This window comes from Notamacropus eugenii, chromosome 3 (assembly GCF_028372415.1).
Source record: "Notamacropus eugenii isolate mMacEug1 chromosome 3, mMacEug1.pri_v2, whole genome shotgun sequence".
NCBI classification, from domain to species: domain Eukaryota; kingdom Metazoa; phylum Chordata; class Mammalia; order Diprotodontia; family Macropodidae; genus Notamacropus; species Notamacropus eugenii.
The window spans coordinates 193897590-193914691 of record NC_092874.1 but is presented as its reverse complement, the minus strand read 5'-3'; the positions used below and the strand labels follow the sequence as shown (position 1 = coordinate 193914691).

Sequence of the window (17102 nt, the reverse complement as noted above, 5' to 3'; positions counted from 1 at the left end):
TTTCTTCCAAACTTCTCTATTTTTGTCACAGGCACCTCCATTGTTCCAGTATCCTAGGTTAATAGCTTTGAATTATTCTAAACTCTTCACACTCTTTAATATCATATATCCAATTATTTGCTAAAGTTTGCCATTTCTCTCTTGCATCTGACCCCTTTTCTCCTCCTAATTGGTCTCCCTACCTCCAGTCTCTCCCCATTCTAGTTCTTTTTGCACACTAATACCAATGTAATTTTCCTTAAGCATAAATCTGATCTTGTGACTCCCTTTCTCAATCAACTCCAGTGACTTCCTGTGGCCTCCAGAATGAAATGCAAATTCCTCTGTTAGCTTTTAAAGTCTTACCCAGCCAGATTCTAATCTATTTTTTTCTGGGCTCATTGTACATGCTCCCCTCCCTGTATTCTGCAATATAACCAAACTAACCTTCTGCATAATTCTTACACCTGATATTTCTATCTCCCATCTTTAAACCCTTTTGCTCGACATAAGGCTATCCGCCCAGAACAAACTCCTTCCTTATCTCTGCCTCATATGGAGTCCCACCTTTCAAGATGCTGCTCAGATACCACTCTCTCCATGAAACTTTTCCTGATCCCCCCAAATGCTCATATCCAAACTACCTTGTATTTAATTACTTTGTATACATTCATATTCATTTACATTTTTCCTGATTATGTACTTTTCTTTCAGTCTTTAGAATATAAGCTCTTTACAAGAAGGGATTATTTTTGCTTTGTTCTTGTACTTTGCACTCGTATCCCCAGGTCCTAGGACAGTGCCTGATATAGTGTAGGTGTTTAATACATACTTGTTGATTGATTGATATTATTGTGGAAGAGATTACTGATGGGTTGTAGGAAGGCCTAGTTAGCCTCTGAAGATTCTTCCAGCTCTGAGTTTATGTGATTCTGCCTGGCCATTGCCCAGCTATAGAGCACATGGTGGGACAATATGTGGTCCATGGAAGAAGTTCATAATTTTCTTGGTCTCTACAGGTACAACATCAAGGACAAGGACACCTTCTTTAACAATGCCACCAGAAGCCGCATTGTGAGTAAGGAGGAGGGAGTGGCAAGTGGATGGGGTTGGGGAAGAGTGCTTGATTCTACCTGCTGACTCTGACATTATTTGCTTAGAGGCTGCCAAGCAACAGTGAGGCAAATCCCTTTGGCAAAAGAGATGGCAAACAAACCTCCCTGTGCTTGATAGTTTGGGAGGCAATACCTTTACACACTCTTCCAGAATTGAGTATCTTCTGATAATCCCAGGATGCTAGAATATTAGATGATCCACCTTGAGATAAGTCCAGGTCCACCCACTGTTTTGCACATCTAGAATCTGTGGCCCACAGGCTTGAAGTAATATGGCCAAAGTCACATTATAGTTTAGCAGTAACTGCTAGGACAAGAACCCAGGTTTCCTATCTCTCAATATAGTTTTATTAATAAAAAGTTTATTAATAGCTTTTGCTTTTAATCACCTACATTTCCTAATGTATCCCTCTTTAACATCTTTCAGAGGTTGTCATTTATAAGAAAGCAGTAAAAAAAAAAAGTTCATCAAAACTAACTAACACATTGGCAAAAATCTGGCATAGGTAGTTGGTTCTCCACCTCTGCCAGGAAGGTGGGGAGATGCCTCCCATCTTTCTTCTTTGGGGACAAGCTCGAGTATTATAATCTTCTTAATTTATTATTATATATTATATATAATGATACATATGATATATATTTTATATTGTACGTATATTATTGTATGTTACATGTATAATCTTTTAAATTTCAATTGCTTTGTTATTCTTTCCATCTACATTGTTGTAGACACTGTGTATATTTTTTCCTAGTTTGGCTTAAATCACTTAGGATCAGTTCACTTGCCTCCCCACACTTTCTGTATTCATCATATTTATAATTTCTTATAGCACAGAACTATTTCATTACATTTCTGTGCTAAGATTCATTTAGCTATTCTCCAATCAATGACCACTTCCCCTTATCCTCTGCCTCCCTTTTTTCTCCTCTCCAAGGAGTTCTTGGTCATTTGTATTATGGAAAGCCCTGGAAATAAATATTTACCAAATATCAAGAACCAGCCTACTCTAAAGAAAGCCTAATTGTGTGGATTTTGCTTTGGATGAAGCCCTTCTAGTAGGACAAGTGGCCATTTTCTTCTCAGATTCCACGGTTCCTTAGCAAGTTTGAGTCTGTTAACGGACTCTCCATTTACTCTGTGCTGTTGGTTACTAAACATTTGTTAACACTGTTCCCTTCAAGGAACACAACTTTAATTGATTTAATAGAGGCATAGTTTTTTATTTACTGACTCCTTTGTTTTCATTTGTTCCAAGAATTAATTTTTCCAAGGGGAACAAAAAGGAGAAAGAAATCCTAGGAGTAATATGAAATTTCCCAATGCCATTGAGTGGAATTTGAAAGGGAGTTAGTTTTGTGATGACTGAAATTTGGGGACCTGAAAGACAGTCCTGGGGTTAAAGTAGAGAGACAGGAAAACTTGAGTGAGGTTGACTGAGAACAGCAATAGCATTTTCACGTTTTGGAGATCCTAAGATTTACATAGATAGGGAAAGCATTTGTCAAGCACTTACTTTGTGCCAGATGCTATACTAAGTACTGGGGATAAAATTACAAGCAAGATAATCCCTGCCTTCAAGGAGTTTACAATCTGATAAAGTTAGCACATAAATGGGAGCTAGAAATCAGAGAGTGGAGGAGAGGTACTCCCCTTCAGCTTGGCATGAAGATGGTGAGGAAATGCTGTTGATCCCAAATTAATTCTTGGAATGACCGAAAACAAAGGAGTCAACAATTCATTAACAGACAGCAAGATAAAGCCAAAGCTAGCTTATCAAAATTTCAGGTGGTTCCAGGGGGCAGAATCTAGCTTTTCACTGTGGGGGGAGGAGGGAGGAGGGGGGAAAAGGAGAAGGGAAAAGAAGAAGATGGTCCAAGTGGAGACGGCAAGGTAAGAAAGCAAGCTATAAGAACCTTAAAAGTCATCTGTTCCAGTGTCCTTATTTTACAAATGAGGAAACTGAGGCTAGAGTGGTAATATGACTTATTCAAGGTCATAAAGGTCATTAAAGTCATAAGAAAAAAACTAGATTTTTACCTGTCTTGAGCAGGACAAATTTCAGGTATCCATGGAGGCAAGACAATGAAAAGGATTGATTCCCTTAGTGCTTTAGTCTTACAATGGCTTGAGATATGTTATCCTGAGAATATTCTTAGAACTCACCTAGGATATAGAGGTAGGTAATACAGTGAAAGAGCGCTGAGCCTGGAGTCAGGAAGTTTCATCTTCCTGAATTCAAATATGGCCTCAGACACTTACTAGCTGTGTGACCCTGAGTAAGTCACTTACCCCTGTTTGCTTCAGTTTCCCTTTCTGTCAAAGGAGCTGGAAAAGGAAACCACTCCAGTGTCTTTGCCAAAAAAAACCCCAAATGGGGTTACAAAGAGTCAGATATGGCTGAAAACAACTGAACAACAGGAAGGGTACATTGATTTTGTCAGAAAGAAACTAACCTGTTTTATGGGTGTTTCTTTTTTGTTGTTGTGACAAGAAGCATATACCTTTCCACTCCCTTGGTCTGGTGTTATTTCAAGCAACTTAAATCTCTCCACAGTTTGAGTTCCATGCGTGTCTCTTGGGGTGAGTGGGGTGGTAGTAGTTATAGGGTGTAAAGGAGATTAACTGATAATTGCAAAATGCTTGGAAAATAATAAAATGCCATATAAATACTGTTCCTAATTATTATCACTGTTTAATTACTGCCTCATATTACAAGCAGGATTAGAGGCTGCTGGATCCAGTTGTACTGGAAGTTATTTATGCACCACTCCCGCTGACTCTGGGGCTAGGCTATAAGATGTAAGAAATGTTGGAGTGACAAGGTTCTTCTCCTTCATCAGCACTGCTCCTGCAGCCCCAACTTGCCCTACCATAGGGCATACACTCTTCAACCCAGTGCTGGGATCTGTCCCTGCCCCAGCTGTCTGCCTTTTGGCTCAAATGACAAGACAGATACACTTGGCTTCCTTGTACCCTTTGCTTTGTAGGGGTCAGGGTGAGACAGATGTTCATCCTAGAGCAATTTTTCGGTGCAATTCAGTATACCCTGGCAGAGAGGCATAAACATTCATCTTCAGACTGTACCCATCAATCAGCCATGTTTGCATTGTTTCCTCCAAAATACAATCTTTGGGAGGGGGTCATCGGGGAAGGAAACAAGTTTTTATATAGCACCTACTACAGATATCCATCACTTAACTCACTTGATCATCACAACAACCCTGGCAGGTAGACAATATTATTATCTCTATTTTACAGATGTGGAAACTGAGGCAGGGAGGAGTTAAGTGACTTGCTCAGAGTCTGAGGTTGGATTTGAAGTCAGGTCTTCATGACTCCAGCACCAGCATTCTTTGTACAATGGCATCACCTACCTGCCTCTCTCAGAGTTGTCCCCTGCTTTAATTCTCTTCGCCAGTCTGAAATAACAGCTTTATACTGAGTAACCAGGGTTCCCTTCTTGTTGTTATTGTTCATTTGTTTCAATCCTATCTGACTCCCTGTGAGCCCCATTTGGGTTTTCTTGGTGAAGATACTAAACTGGTTTGCTGTTTCCTTCTCTAGCTCATTTTATAGATGAGGAAACTGAGGCAAACAGGACAAAGTAACTTGCCCAGGGTCACACAGCTGATAAGGTTAGATTTAAACTCAAAAAGATGAGTCTTCCTAACTGTAGGCCCAGCACTCTATCCACTGCAACTACCTAGCTGCATACCTTAGGTGACTTCTAAGTAGAGCACACTAAAATCCTCCCTTCCTCCTACCTATGACACAGATTTTCATGAAAGTCTTAAAAAGGTAGAATTTTAGACCTGCCTAGAGGCAGTATGGTTCAGTTGAAAGTATTTTAGATTTGGAGTCTGATGACCCCACTTCAAATCCCAGCTCTGTCACTGTGTGACCTGTGGTCGTTTTCCTTAACTCTTTTTAACTATCAGTTTCCACATCTGTAATACAAGATGGTTAGACCACATGACCTTCTGGGTATTCCCTTTCAGCTCTAGAACTATGATCCTATTACCTCATAATCCCTACTAAATTATAAGATCCCTGAAGTTAGAGCCCATGTCCAAAACTAAATTTCTACTTCCTTCAGGTCTTAGAATATGTAGCTCCTATTTTGATTTTTTTTATTCCTGACATATGGATTTTAAGGCGTCCTACTTGTTAGGTTTCTACTATGTTCTCGACCCTTTCTCAGGTGTCGTGAGGGATACACCAGGAGTTTTCTGTCTAACTGGAAAGCACTGAAAACCATCAGTGATCAATAATAAGCCACAATGCTTGTGAATGCTCAATTGTGCCAGTATCCACAGTCATAAGTAATAGAAAGGGCAGCTCTCTGCTGAAATTTTCTTTTCTCTCATTAAGTTCCAACATCCTACTCAAAGACCTCCATCTTCCTTCCCAGAGATGGTCAATCCCTTTAGTTCCTTTTGGGTCTTTACAGGAGTTCACTGTGTTTTCCCACTTTTGGGAATTGGAAAAAGTTTCAAGAGGTTACCATCATAATCCCAGAGAGTGGTATAATAGTATATGGATGACAGTGTGTTGCATTTTACGTATTTGTTTCCAGGTGGAATGAAGGGGAGGGACTGTATAGGGGAGCTGAATTCTTTGTGCTCTCGCAGGACTCTAGTTTGATTGGGTTTGGCATTCAGTACATGAGTTCAACATATGCTTGACTTTTTGCTTAGCTCACTCAAAATGCATAGATACCCTTTTCCCTTCTCCTCCCCTGTCTCTTCACCAGCCCCCTTTCCCTCAAACCCACATGTGATGTTTAGATGTATATGTCGCCCAGGAACACAATAACTGGTCTCATGGCTTTCCTGTCTTCTTTAGGTGCATGAAATCTTGAAACGTACATCCTGTTCTCGCGCCAACAACGTGATGGGTGAGTACAACTTGCTCATTGTCACGTGGACGAGAGTGCTGATGGAGCCGCTAAGTACTCTTCTTTCAACAACTCAGTTGGTGGGAAAAAAAAACACCAACAAAAATAAACAACCCCTCCTGTGCCCCCCTCAACCCACACATAAACACAGATGGGTGCTTCAGCACAGGCTGAGAAAGCACAGACTTTTCCTAAAAAGACCAGCTGTCATACCATCCCTGTAGGGGTTCCTGCTCCCTTCCTTGGCCCTTGGCCTTTCCTCAAATCCTCATCCTAGTACAATTGCTTTTCCTTCTCTCTGTATTTATCTCCACCCTTCACCTACATCCACCTTTTGCTCAACCTTGCTGTCAGTATCTTTGAAGTCTTTTAAATAGCCATCTGTTTTCCAGCAGTGTTATGTAGGTGATAAGAAACATTTTAGACATACAGTTCTGGGCCTCTAGTTGCTTGTAGTCTGGTGTTATATCAACCCTCATGGTGACAGATGAAACAGGCATGATAGAATAAGAATGTGCATGTGTGAATTAAATAATCTTAAGAGCCTGGAGAAGGAAATGGTGAACCCACTCCAGTATCCTTGCCAAGATAGCCCCAAATGGGGTCATGAAGAGTTAGACACAACTGAAACAATTGAAGAATTAAAACATCAAGAAATAGGAGAGACCTTAGGGGTCTTCTATTTCAAATGGGTGGAAAGAGCCTTGGACTTTGAGCCAGAGGCCCTGAGTTTGAATCCCAGGTCTTCACTTTCTATATATGAATCTGAGTCAATCACTTAATCCTTCTGGCTGTCAGTTTTCTCATCTGTAAAATGAGTGGGTTGGACTAGATTCTATCCAATTTAAGTGCCTACAACGTGGAAGGTGCTGTACTCTGTGCCGAGGAATACATCTATTAGGAGTATCAGAAAAGGTTTCTGTAGTTGGTGGTATGTAATGTGAGCCTTGAAGAAAGCTAGATGATTTTCAATGTTCCTTCAACCTTAACAAGCCCATTAAGTTCTCATTCCATTTAAGAATTTTATTCTATTCAGCAAACATCTTTGAAATGCTTAAGCATTGTGAAAAAAGATCACTTCTCTTTCCACTGTGCTTTCCTACCTCTTCCTTGCTGATGGGTTAAAAAAAAGATAAACTAAGAATGTCTGTTCTAATTTAATTGCCTCGTTCCCTGGATTTGTATTTGGATAAAGTGTTTCCCTATGATTTCTCTTGATATACATATAGAAGCAGGAAGCTCACTAGTAAGTAGTACTAGTATTTAGCTCTAGCTCATAGTAAATGCTATTCTATTTTTAGAAATGTAGAACATTTTTACTTATATTAAGTCAAACTTTGTCTCCCTCCAATGTCCACCCATTGGTCCTGGTCTAGTCCTCTAGAATAATATAGAACGATTTCTATTTTTACATAACCACCCTTCAGATTTTGCAGACAACTATGATATTTATCCAATGCTGTTTTCTTTTCCACATTTATAAGATGTTGCTATGATGTAAACAAGACTGGCCATAATGGAATGAGTCTTTGCATTTGAGTTGAAGTATCTGGCAGAGAGGAATTTAGTGATGTTAGATTGACTTTTGTATGGCACTCAGACTGAGAGTGAGTTCACAAGGGCATTTTAAGACTATGGAATTTTGATCCATTAATTAATTTCCTAGGAGAGTTTGAGGAATAGAATAAAAATGGCAGATAAGGAAACCCTCTAACTTGGGAGCACTGTTTGGTTGTTGCTGAAGCTCCTATGATCCCCTGATGGTCAGGGACTGTTTGCTCAGAGATGGTTTTCCTCAAACTTGTTTCATTCATTCATTCATGAAATAAATGTTCTTTTGAGCGCCTAATTTTTAAAAGTCACTGTGCCAAGTGATAGGAATACAATGATAGATAAAACTTAGGTCCTACTGTCATGCAGTTTAAAATCCAATAATGGGATACACAAGTAGCTATGATGCAACAAGGATGGGATAAGTCAAATCAAGGTAAAGTGATTTAGAAATCTGAGGAGAGAGAAGTCACTTCCACCTTAGAGGCAAGGTGAGTAGGAGTCAGGGAAGGTTACATGGAGGAGGTGAAATCAGATTTAGAGCAAAAAGCAAGGAAGGAACTTTCAACCAGTAATGAAGTAAAGATTCTGGACTTTCTAACCTGGGGGACAGTAGGCAAAGTATTTGATCTTTATGTGCCTCAGTTTCTTCATCTATAAAATAGCAACAATAATGATCACCTTTTCTACCTCAGTAGCACTCAGTAGTGATTTGTCAAGCTCAAAGTGACACATAAACTATGAACTATTATTGTGATTAGATGGAGATAGGGCAGAGGGAATCCATTCTGAGTGTGTGGGATGGTAGAAGCAAATGCATGGAGATGGGAGGGAGAATCATGAAAATAAATAAGGCTCAGTGAGTAGATTAGCTCCAGATTATAGAGAACCTGGAATTCTGGTATTCATGAAGTCCCAGAGGAGTACTTTGGTAACAGCAAATTCTGGTATTCTTTGCTGTTAAAGTTTCTTTTGAAGAGTTTCATACTGCTCAATTAATGTCAATGGATTTGATTTAGAATTTGATTTGAATTAGGATTTTTGAAATGCTTTATCATTAATTTGTGGGAGACTTTAGAAAAGATTAAAAAATAATTGGTTTCATGAAATTAGTGAATCATAGACCTTAGAAATAATTAAGTCCAACCCCTAATTTTACAGATGATGAAACTGAGGTCCTTTTTTAGGGTTACACAGCTAGCACCTCCATTGGTAGAACTCAAATTCAGCTCTTCTCCCTCCCAAGTCCAGTGCTCTTTCCACGACATATGGTTTCCAAGCTTTGAGAAAGATTTGGCTTTTAGGGATTATGACTTCCTTGAGTTAGTATGAGTCAGCAGTGCGACATGGCTGTCAGGGAAAAAAACAAAAAACAAAAAAAACCCCTAATGTCATCTTAGTCTGTGCTAACTTAAGTGTAATATCCAGCACAAGGGTGTTTAGTTTATGGGGTGGGCAGTCCTGTGATTGTACTGATCTGCTAGGATATTTCCGATTGCTATGGCACCACTCTAATACAGAAGCCCAACCAGTCATGGCAGCCAAGTGGTGTTGCTTACCCAGTGATCTGATTTTTGGTTCTGAAAATATAGTCATGTGTTTATAAACCAACAATTAAATACAAAGAAACTCCCATTTAAGAGGATGAGTCAATCCTTTTATATAAGGTAAGACTCTTTTTTTGCAATGAGCATAATCATTAACCCCAATTTGTCTATTATACAATGGGTTTCCCCTGTTCCTCTTTGGCTAGTCTGAACCTTCCTTCCCAAACTACCTTTATTCAGGTTTGTGTGGATATGTACTATGGGGAAAGATTCCAAAGAGCAAATGGTCTTCAGGATTTATTCTACAAAATTTGGATTCAGTCAAAAGGATTCAGTCACACTTAAGGATCTGGAAGGTCACATGTGGCCTCAAGACCTCAGGTTCCCTGCCCCTGGTAGTTGAAGGGTCACTGGACTAGGAATTAGACTACATCTAAGTTCTAGGCTTGGCTTTGCTGTGGACAAACCAAGTGACCTTGGGCAGATCATTTCCCTAATTTGGAGCTACTTAAGTAAAATGAAGGATTCATATTACATGACATCCAAAGGTCTTTTCAGCTCAGCTGTCTGTGGTTCTGAGGAATTTGCCTTTCTTGGTCTTTATTGCCATTTTTTCATTTTTAGGATAGTGGAGGAAAAAGGATTATGGAAATAGTAGCTTTCCCTAGAAACTGTTCAGAGGCATGCCAGTTTAGAGACTTGACTAGTCTTTGTAGTTTTCTTTCCTTGGATGAGGGAATGCCTTCATTAGGTGTACATAGCAAATAGCCCAGACAATGAAACCTTAGGTGGTTTAAATTCTGAAGAAGTGTGACTTCTAAGGGCTGTGTAAATTTATATGGCAGTTGCCACATTTGTTATACATCTTGTTCTAGAATTTCATGAAATATCAGAACCTAAAGGAGTCATTTCAGGAGTCACTGTTTTCCATCCCAAATATATGTCAGACTGGTAAAAGAGCTCCATTTTGTTTTCCCTTCAACTTCTCTCATGTCCATAATATCAGCATGGTGCTTCTCAGTGGCTCAGAATAGGGGGCCATCATCTAGGGAGAACAAAAGAGAGAGGCATTGTATAAGACAAGGAGAGGTCCAATTTTAATTTATAGGTTTTTACAAAGTAAGAACCTTTGATAGTAAAAGTTTTGTGAGCTGAAGGAAATTTCAACATAGTGACTGAATGCTAGTCTACAGACTACAGTTGGGAAGCATTGATTTGTTCCAGGGTTTATTGATGGCATGTTATCTCTTTTCTTTAGGTCTTGATGTAGATTTAGAAAATGAATTACTTTATCATCTCTACTTGGGTATATTCAGTTGGGTATATTCCTTTTATACTGTCATCATTTCAAAGTGTTTAATGCTTTCCTCCTTGTCTCTGAATGTAAGAAATTATATAAAGATACAAATATATTTAATTTGTTTATGACTTTTGAAAAGGCAGTTAGGTGGGTGGATAGAGTGCTGGGCCTGGGATCAGGAAGACTCATTTTTATGAGTTCAAATCTGACCTCAGACACTTACTAGTTGTGTGATCTTGGGCAAATCATTTAACCTTGTTTCCTCAGTTTCCTCATCTATAAAATGAGCTGGAGAAGAAAATGGCAAACTACTTCAGTATCTTTGCCAAGAAAACCCAAAAATGGGGTCAGAAAGAGTGAGACATGACTGAAAATGACTAAACAACAACGACTTTTAAGATTACAGAAATCTGGATCTTTAAAGCTTTAGAATGTGAGCACCTTAGGAAAATGACTGTCTCACAATGCTATTTGGAGCTCTAGTGCTTTGCACATCTTAAGTTTTAAAAATGCTTTTTTCATTCATTCATTCACTCATTCATTCATTCATTCTGTGTCTTATTACACCATGCTTATACCTGCTCACTGTGTTCTCCTTTCTTCTTGCCTATGCTTCCCTATTTTTTTAAGTGTCCATCCTTGAAGAATTTTGTCCACTAGTTAAAGTCCTTGACTTTTGATATTATCATGTCTGGGCTTATCCACATCACATCTTCTGAGAAATATAACCCAGAAAATGTTTCCTCATAATGAACATTTTCTCATCTTCAAGAATTGTGGGAAATGTTTTCATAGGGTCAGTTATGAATCCATGCCAAGAGAATGGAGGAAAGACTTCAAGGTAAAAAGAAAGGGGAAGAAAGAATTGGAAGAGGTCTAATGGTGTTCTCATCCTTGTCATGTAGCTAAGAAAGAGAAGAAGCAGTGGAGAACACTTGGAATAGCTTGGGAAACTTTTGGGGAGCTCTTGAGATTTGGAAACAGCTTCTGATACACCAAGAAATGACCTTTCTACAGGATGCCTCCAAAGAGAGAGGTCATCTAGTAAGGATGAGTGGAAGACGAGCTGAATAATCCTGCTTGATGAATTTTTGCTAACTTAGCTAATTGTAGACATGACCTTAATTACAGCGTCCTCCTACATTACTGAGGTATACCTCTGTGATGTGAGAGAGAGTCTTGCAAGACTTTTAAGTTATGAGTAATGTTGCCAATTGCTGGGGATTCCTGTGTCAGGAAATGATACCACAAGAAGGAATCAAGAATCAAGAAAAAAGTGCTAGAGAGAATGGAGTCCAGAACAAGAAAGTGGAGACTTTGGACTTTTTAAACTATTTATAATGAAATTAAGTTGTTCAGAAGAGATAGGCAGGTTTGTTAAAAAAAAAAAAAAGTATCTGGGAATAGGATAGAGATTTTCAGACCATAACTTAAAATGTAGGAATATTGGCTAGGGACAGAGTGCATCTACAAAGGACTAGAAAAATATGTTCACCTAGAGTCTTGAAAATCTGATCAAAAGGGTCTGAAACTGAGAAGGAGAAAACTGCCTTATGTGTATTGACCAAGGTAGGTAGGTACCAAAGAACAGAGCAATTGCAATGTAGGGAGAATAGCAGTATTTATGCTCAGTAATTTAAAGTAAACACAATCTTATTAAGAAGCTAATAATAAAACCCATAACTTTTATATAAAAGCCTAGAAAATTTCAGTAATCAGCATCGCAACATTTCTAGTGGAAGTGTGCAAATTTGAACTTATAGATATCACATATACTTTGTGGAATAGGACTCACAATGAGAATAAGGCACAAAATTGATAGGAGAAGGAAGGGTGGGAGAAGCACTGTATATTATGAATATATGCTGTGAAATTCAAATTCACTTCCTGGGAACATAAGGGTTGAGAGAGGAAGTATAGAGTAGTTCAGTGAATATCAGAGGAGAGATAAACAGAAGCTGTATTGCCATTGGAGTATATTGCAAGTACACTACAGATCACCTGGTCAGAAGGGGGAAATAGACAAAGAGTTTGGGAAGTAGACAAACAGACTTGTATAGAAGCAAGAGGTTCACAGAGACCACGTAGTGGAGTTCTCCTCACTGCTAAAATGACAGCATTTGGAAAGTTTTTGGATTGCTTTAGTGGTAACTCCATCCTTCAAAAAGCAGAGGAAGCAAAGAAGGGAGCTTCTATTCTGGACTTGGTTCCTACCAGTTAAGAGGTTTGGTTGGTGAAGTGGGCATGATGGGTTTCTTAGGGGTAAAGTGATCACTTCGTGTTAGATTTCAGGATAAACAATGAAAGGAAAGTTGAACAAAGTCTGATATGCACATTGGAGTTCGAAAGAGATTTCAAAAAGTTTAAGAAGTAGGAACCTGTGACCTAAACTTCTACATGAAAAGAAAATCTGAGAGGAAGATAGGACACTTCTATGAATAAAATCTTGAAGGTGCAAAACAAAATATTTCCAGTGGGAAGGAAGGTTGGTGTTGTATAAAGAAGCCAATGCAGATATACAAGGCATTAAAAAAATTTAGATTTTTAAAGTATGTATTTGATTGCTGAGAAAATAATGGGAAAAGCTCAAACCCTATTACTCTCCCCCCAAAAAAGTGACTGAGAAGCCATCAGTAATTATGAATCAGTTTGCCTTCTTTCTTAACATGATGTATACAAACATTTATGTTATCCTTGTTGAACATATCAGAAAGGAATAGATAGGTTTTTTGCAAATAATTTTGAGAGAAGATCACATCTCTATAGTGAAAGATGAATAGAATAAAAGATACTGATGTATTTATTGAGTGTTACATTAATTTAAAAATATATTTAACTTAGCGGAGCAAAATGTTGATTTAAAGAATATTTCTCAACAAAAATCATGCATATATTAAGATCATGCTAGTTTAACCTTTGTGTTCATTGAACCCCTGACACAATAAACCTACATACATTCTTGAACTACTTACTAATTTGTTTTGCCTCTTGTTTCTTCCAAGTTTTCCACAAGTAATATCAGAATTTCACTTGTGTTTCTTCCCAAAAGAAGACTCTTACCTCTACTACATATACTTAGGTTTACAAGACGTTGACTATATGATAGATTTTATTTAGTCTCATAGAAAATGAAGAATGATATCACAGATCGCTCAATAGTCATGAAAACTCTCCTCTCCCCTTTCCTGGTGATTTTAAATAGCTTTACCCCATAGTGGACTGTGTTTTCACTCAGAAACTATACAGTCCACATGACTCACAGTACCAGAGAAGGTAGAGGTTCATGTTTCTGTTTGGTACATAGGAAGAATGATCATCTTTCTCCTTTGGGACTAAAAAAGGGTGTGGTCAAAGACTTCTTTCCAGATCTGAATGAGATTGGGTGACTCTATCTCTTTTCCCACCTTTTCTTGTTGCGTTTCTGAATCCCTTTCCTTCTTCTGTCTCATGAAAACGACATCTTTGGATCATTAGGTGTTTCTGAGTCTTCATGTGCACCGTAGGCATCTATCTTGGTCTTGTGGATGTACAGAACCCTCTCCAAATCTGATGTAGATTGAATTTTCTCATTATATCTGACTGCTTTTCTATGTTCCTCTATCTTAGCTTTCTGCTTCCTTTTGAAAAGTAAGTCTGAGAGCCTCCTAAGGTGTAATGTGATATGCTGAAGTGTGTAACACCCAAGTATTGTATGATCTTTACTGAAGACAATGAGAACCCATAATCATGGAGAATTCTACCTTGATATAGGATTATATCTTATTCAGGAGAAAGCAGTGGGTAAGTAGCTTAAATGAATTCCTCTGGTACAATCCCAGGCACAATATATAGGTAACCTTTTCCCATTTGGATCCTTCATGAACATCCTTCATAAAAATGACAAATGTCTTTGCCAAATAAGGTTTCCCTGTTTTATGCAGCATTTGGCATTCATAATCAGTCACTGAACAAAATTATCTTTATGATTGTATTAATAATGGAATTCTATGTAGCACAGGACACTGTGAGTCATGGACCAAATAGTTTCTGAGGGAATGTGAGATCAAGCAGAGGGGGAGTAGTTGCTCAAAATCCTCTAGAGAGGCAGGAGAATTGTGGCTGTTGAGGAACTTTTATATAAGCTTCTTTTGTGTTCTCTATGGAGGTAAATAAACTTTAGCAACCAGTCAAAGTCCTTTTAGAGCCATCCACATTTACCATGACTTTGAGGAGTAGCTTTTATATGACTATAATGATGCCTCAAGTGATAGAAAGAGCTTGTAGTCTTGAAGAGTTTAGAATTAGTGTGAAAATGATTACTATGAAAACATTTGATTCAAAAGGGCTTAACGAGAGCCTGATTTCTCTTAAGTTTGAATCATTTTTTCAGGCTTATTAATATCTCAAAATCAATACATTAAATTGGACTGCACAAGGCTGTGGGGAAATTTTACAAGATCTCAAGTCTAGAGTCTTTTTTTTAGGGAGGGAGATTCTTTAGGGATTCTTTTTTTTCATTGCCATTGAGGTCCTGTGGCCAGAGAGAGCATGAAGACCCCACTTTGACCATATCTAAGGGGCCTACATATGGAACCCATTGTTACCTTGAGTGGACAGAAAATTGCTGATTGATGGATCTCTCTTTTCATGGATCTTTTGGTGTCAGAGCACTTAAACAAATAGAAGCTTTGGATGCCCCCTCCCTCTCTATTCAGGAGATGATGTCTTAATTATTTTGACCAAAGCCAGACCAAGCTATATGTTGTAAACATCTGGTTTATCATTTAGCCAGCTGAGCTGGTTTATATTTTGTTAGAAGAAAAGACCCGGGATTAAAGGCATTTAAGTAATTAAGCACATGTCAAGACAATTTGGTGATGGGTAAATATAGTTTCTGCTAAATGCACAGTGTAGCAGATCTGGTTTAGATTTTTATTGGGCTGGAGAATGGGGATGAAAGAAGAATGTTTGGTGAGCTGGGACCTATTCTGGGGAGAATCAAAACCAAATGGATTTTCAGGAGCTAGGACATCATCATCCTCTAAATACCTGTGTGGTAGATAAAAGTTCCTTTGAGTTTGTCCCAGAGGGAAGAGGGTTGTTAGACCTTGTCACCAAACAGGTACTTATCAATTTTGTGAGATTCTCTTTGAGAGTCAAGCCATAAACTTTAGCTACTTGATTTTTTTCTTCATCTTTAGCAAGGTGGAGGTGCCCATGAGACTATCTAGGAAAATTTGTTTTATTTTCAAATTTTTATTCAGGTTGTAGTATCATGAAACTGTCAAAGTCATTCATAACCTATAACCTTTTCACTCAGAGTACCTCTGTTTCTAGACTCTTTGCTCAAAAGAGACTTGTTGCAGCTTAGACAAGCTATCTAAGCCAAAATCTGGTTAACAACTTTTCATCACTTCTCTTCCTGCTCTGTGGATATGGAGCACCAGGACCAAGATCTGTAGGTAGTCTCTAGCAAATTGGATCTCAGCAAACAGCGGAGGGTGACACCTAGCCTTGTCCTTGCACTCATATTCTTTCACATCTCTCCCATGCCTACTGACTGTGTCTTCTGCTTTCTAAGATGCCTTGATTTCACACTTTCCCACTTGGTCCCATATGTATCCAGAGGGTCCTTCTCATGCCAAACTCATCCCAAAGAGCTGCCTCCCAGAAACAGCCCAAATGCCAACCCTTGGTACACATTCCTTCCTTTCCACACTTAGGATGGTTTCCACCCTACCCCAAAGCAACACTAGCTCTCAGACTATTTCCTGACACTGGGGGATGCAGTCACTTGTTAGTTGTCGTCCCCTTTCCTGAATTGCCCCCACAAGATCCTCAACCTCTGACATTCAGTCCTCAGCTCCCTGAAAGCCTAGGTTCTATCTCTTGGTCCTGACACAAATGGTATCAGGCAAGAAAACAAGCAGCAAGTCTGTCAGAAACTAGTTTTCATTATATTTCATACCCTTTGTCCTCTAGAAACTCTCAGAGAGGCCTGGTAGAAAAAGAGGTAGATCTCAGTTTGCATCTTAGATTCATTATTCATAGCTATATGACCATGGACATATTACTTTGCTAACTTTCAATTTACTCATCTAAGAAATGGGGATGATAATATAATTATGGATAAGTAAATTTACTACAATATGTATGTGTGTACATACACAAATATAAATTATCTGAGAGATGTCTTGGACAATGGGAAATTAAGTAATTTGCTCATGTTCACATGGTCAAGTATGTGCCAGAGCAAGGACTCTAAGGCCAGAGCAACTATGGGGAACAATGGATAAAATATTAGGTCTGGAATCAGGAAGGCCAGAATTCAAGTCTGACCTCAGGCACGTACTAGCTATGTGACCCTGGGTAAGTCACTTTGCTTCTGCTTGCCTCAGTTTCCTTATCTGTAAAGTGTGAATAGTAATAGCACCCATCTCACAGGGTTATTGTGAGGACCAAATGAAATATTGGTAAAGAGCTTAGCACAGTGCCTGGCACATAGTAAGTGCTATATAACGGTTATCTAAAAAGGTCTGGTCTTCTATTCGCTGCAAATTAAGGGCTATCTTTCTTTTTCTTATTTATACCCCCATCACTTGGCATGGTGCTTGGCACATAGTAGGCACTTAATAAATGTTTATTGAATTTGATTATTGATCATAAGTGTGATTATGTATGCGTGTATATAAGCACATACATAGACATGCATATATTATATATCTAAACCATG

At 38.6% G+C, this 17102-nt stretch overlaps 1 protein-coding gene across 4 annotated transcripts in view; it reads left to right on the top strand.

Moving 5' to 3' along the window:
- The window catches only part of ANO2 (anoctamin 2), a 578869-nt gene that overhangs the window by 195737 nt on the left and 366030 nt on the right, over positions 1-17102 (top strand). For all 4 annotated transcript variants that reach the window (XM_072653705.1, XM_072653706.1, XM_072653707.1 and 1 more), the window contains 2 exons: positions 999-1053; positions 5941-5992. In XM_072653705.1, coding sequence (XP_072509806.1) covers positions 999-1053; positions 5941-5992 — 107 coding nt within the window. The remainder of the gene's footprint in view (positions 1-998; positions 1054-5940; positions 5993-17102) is intronic.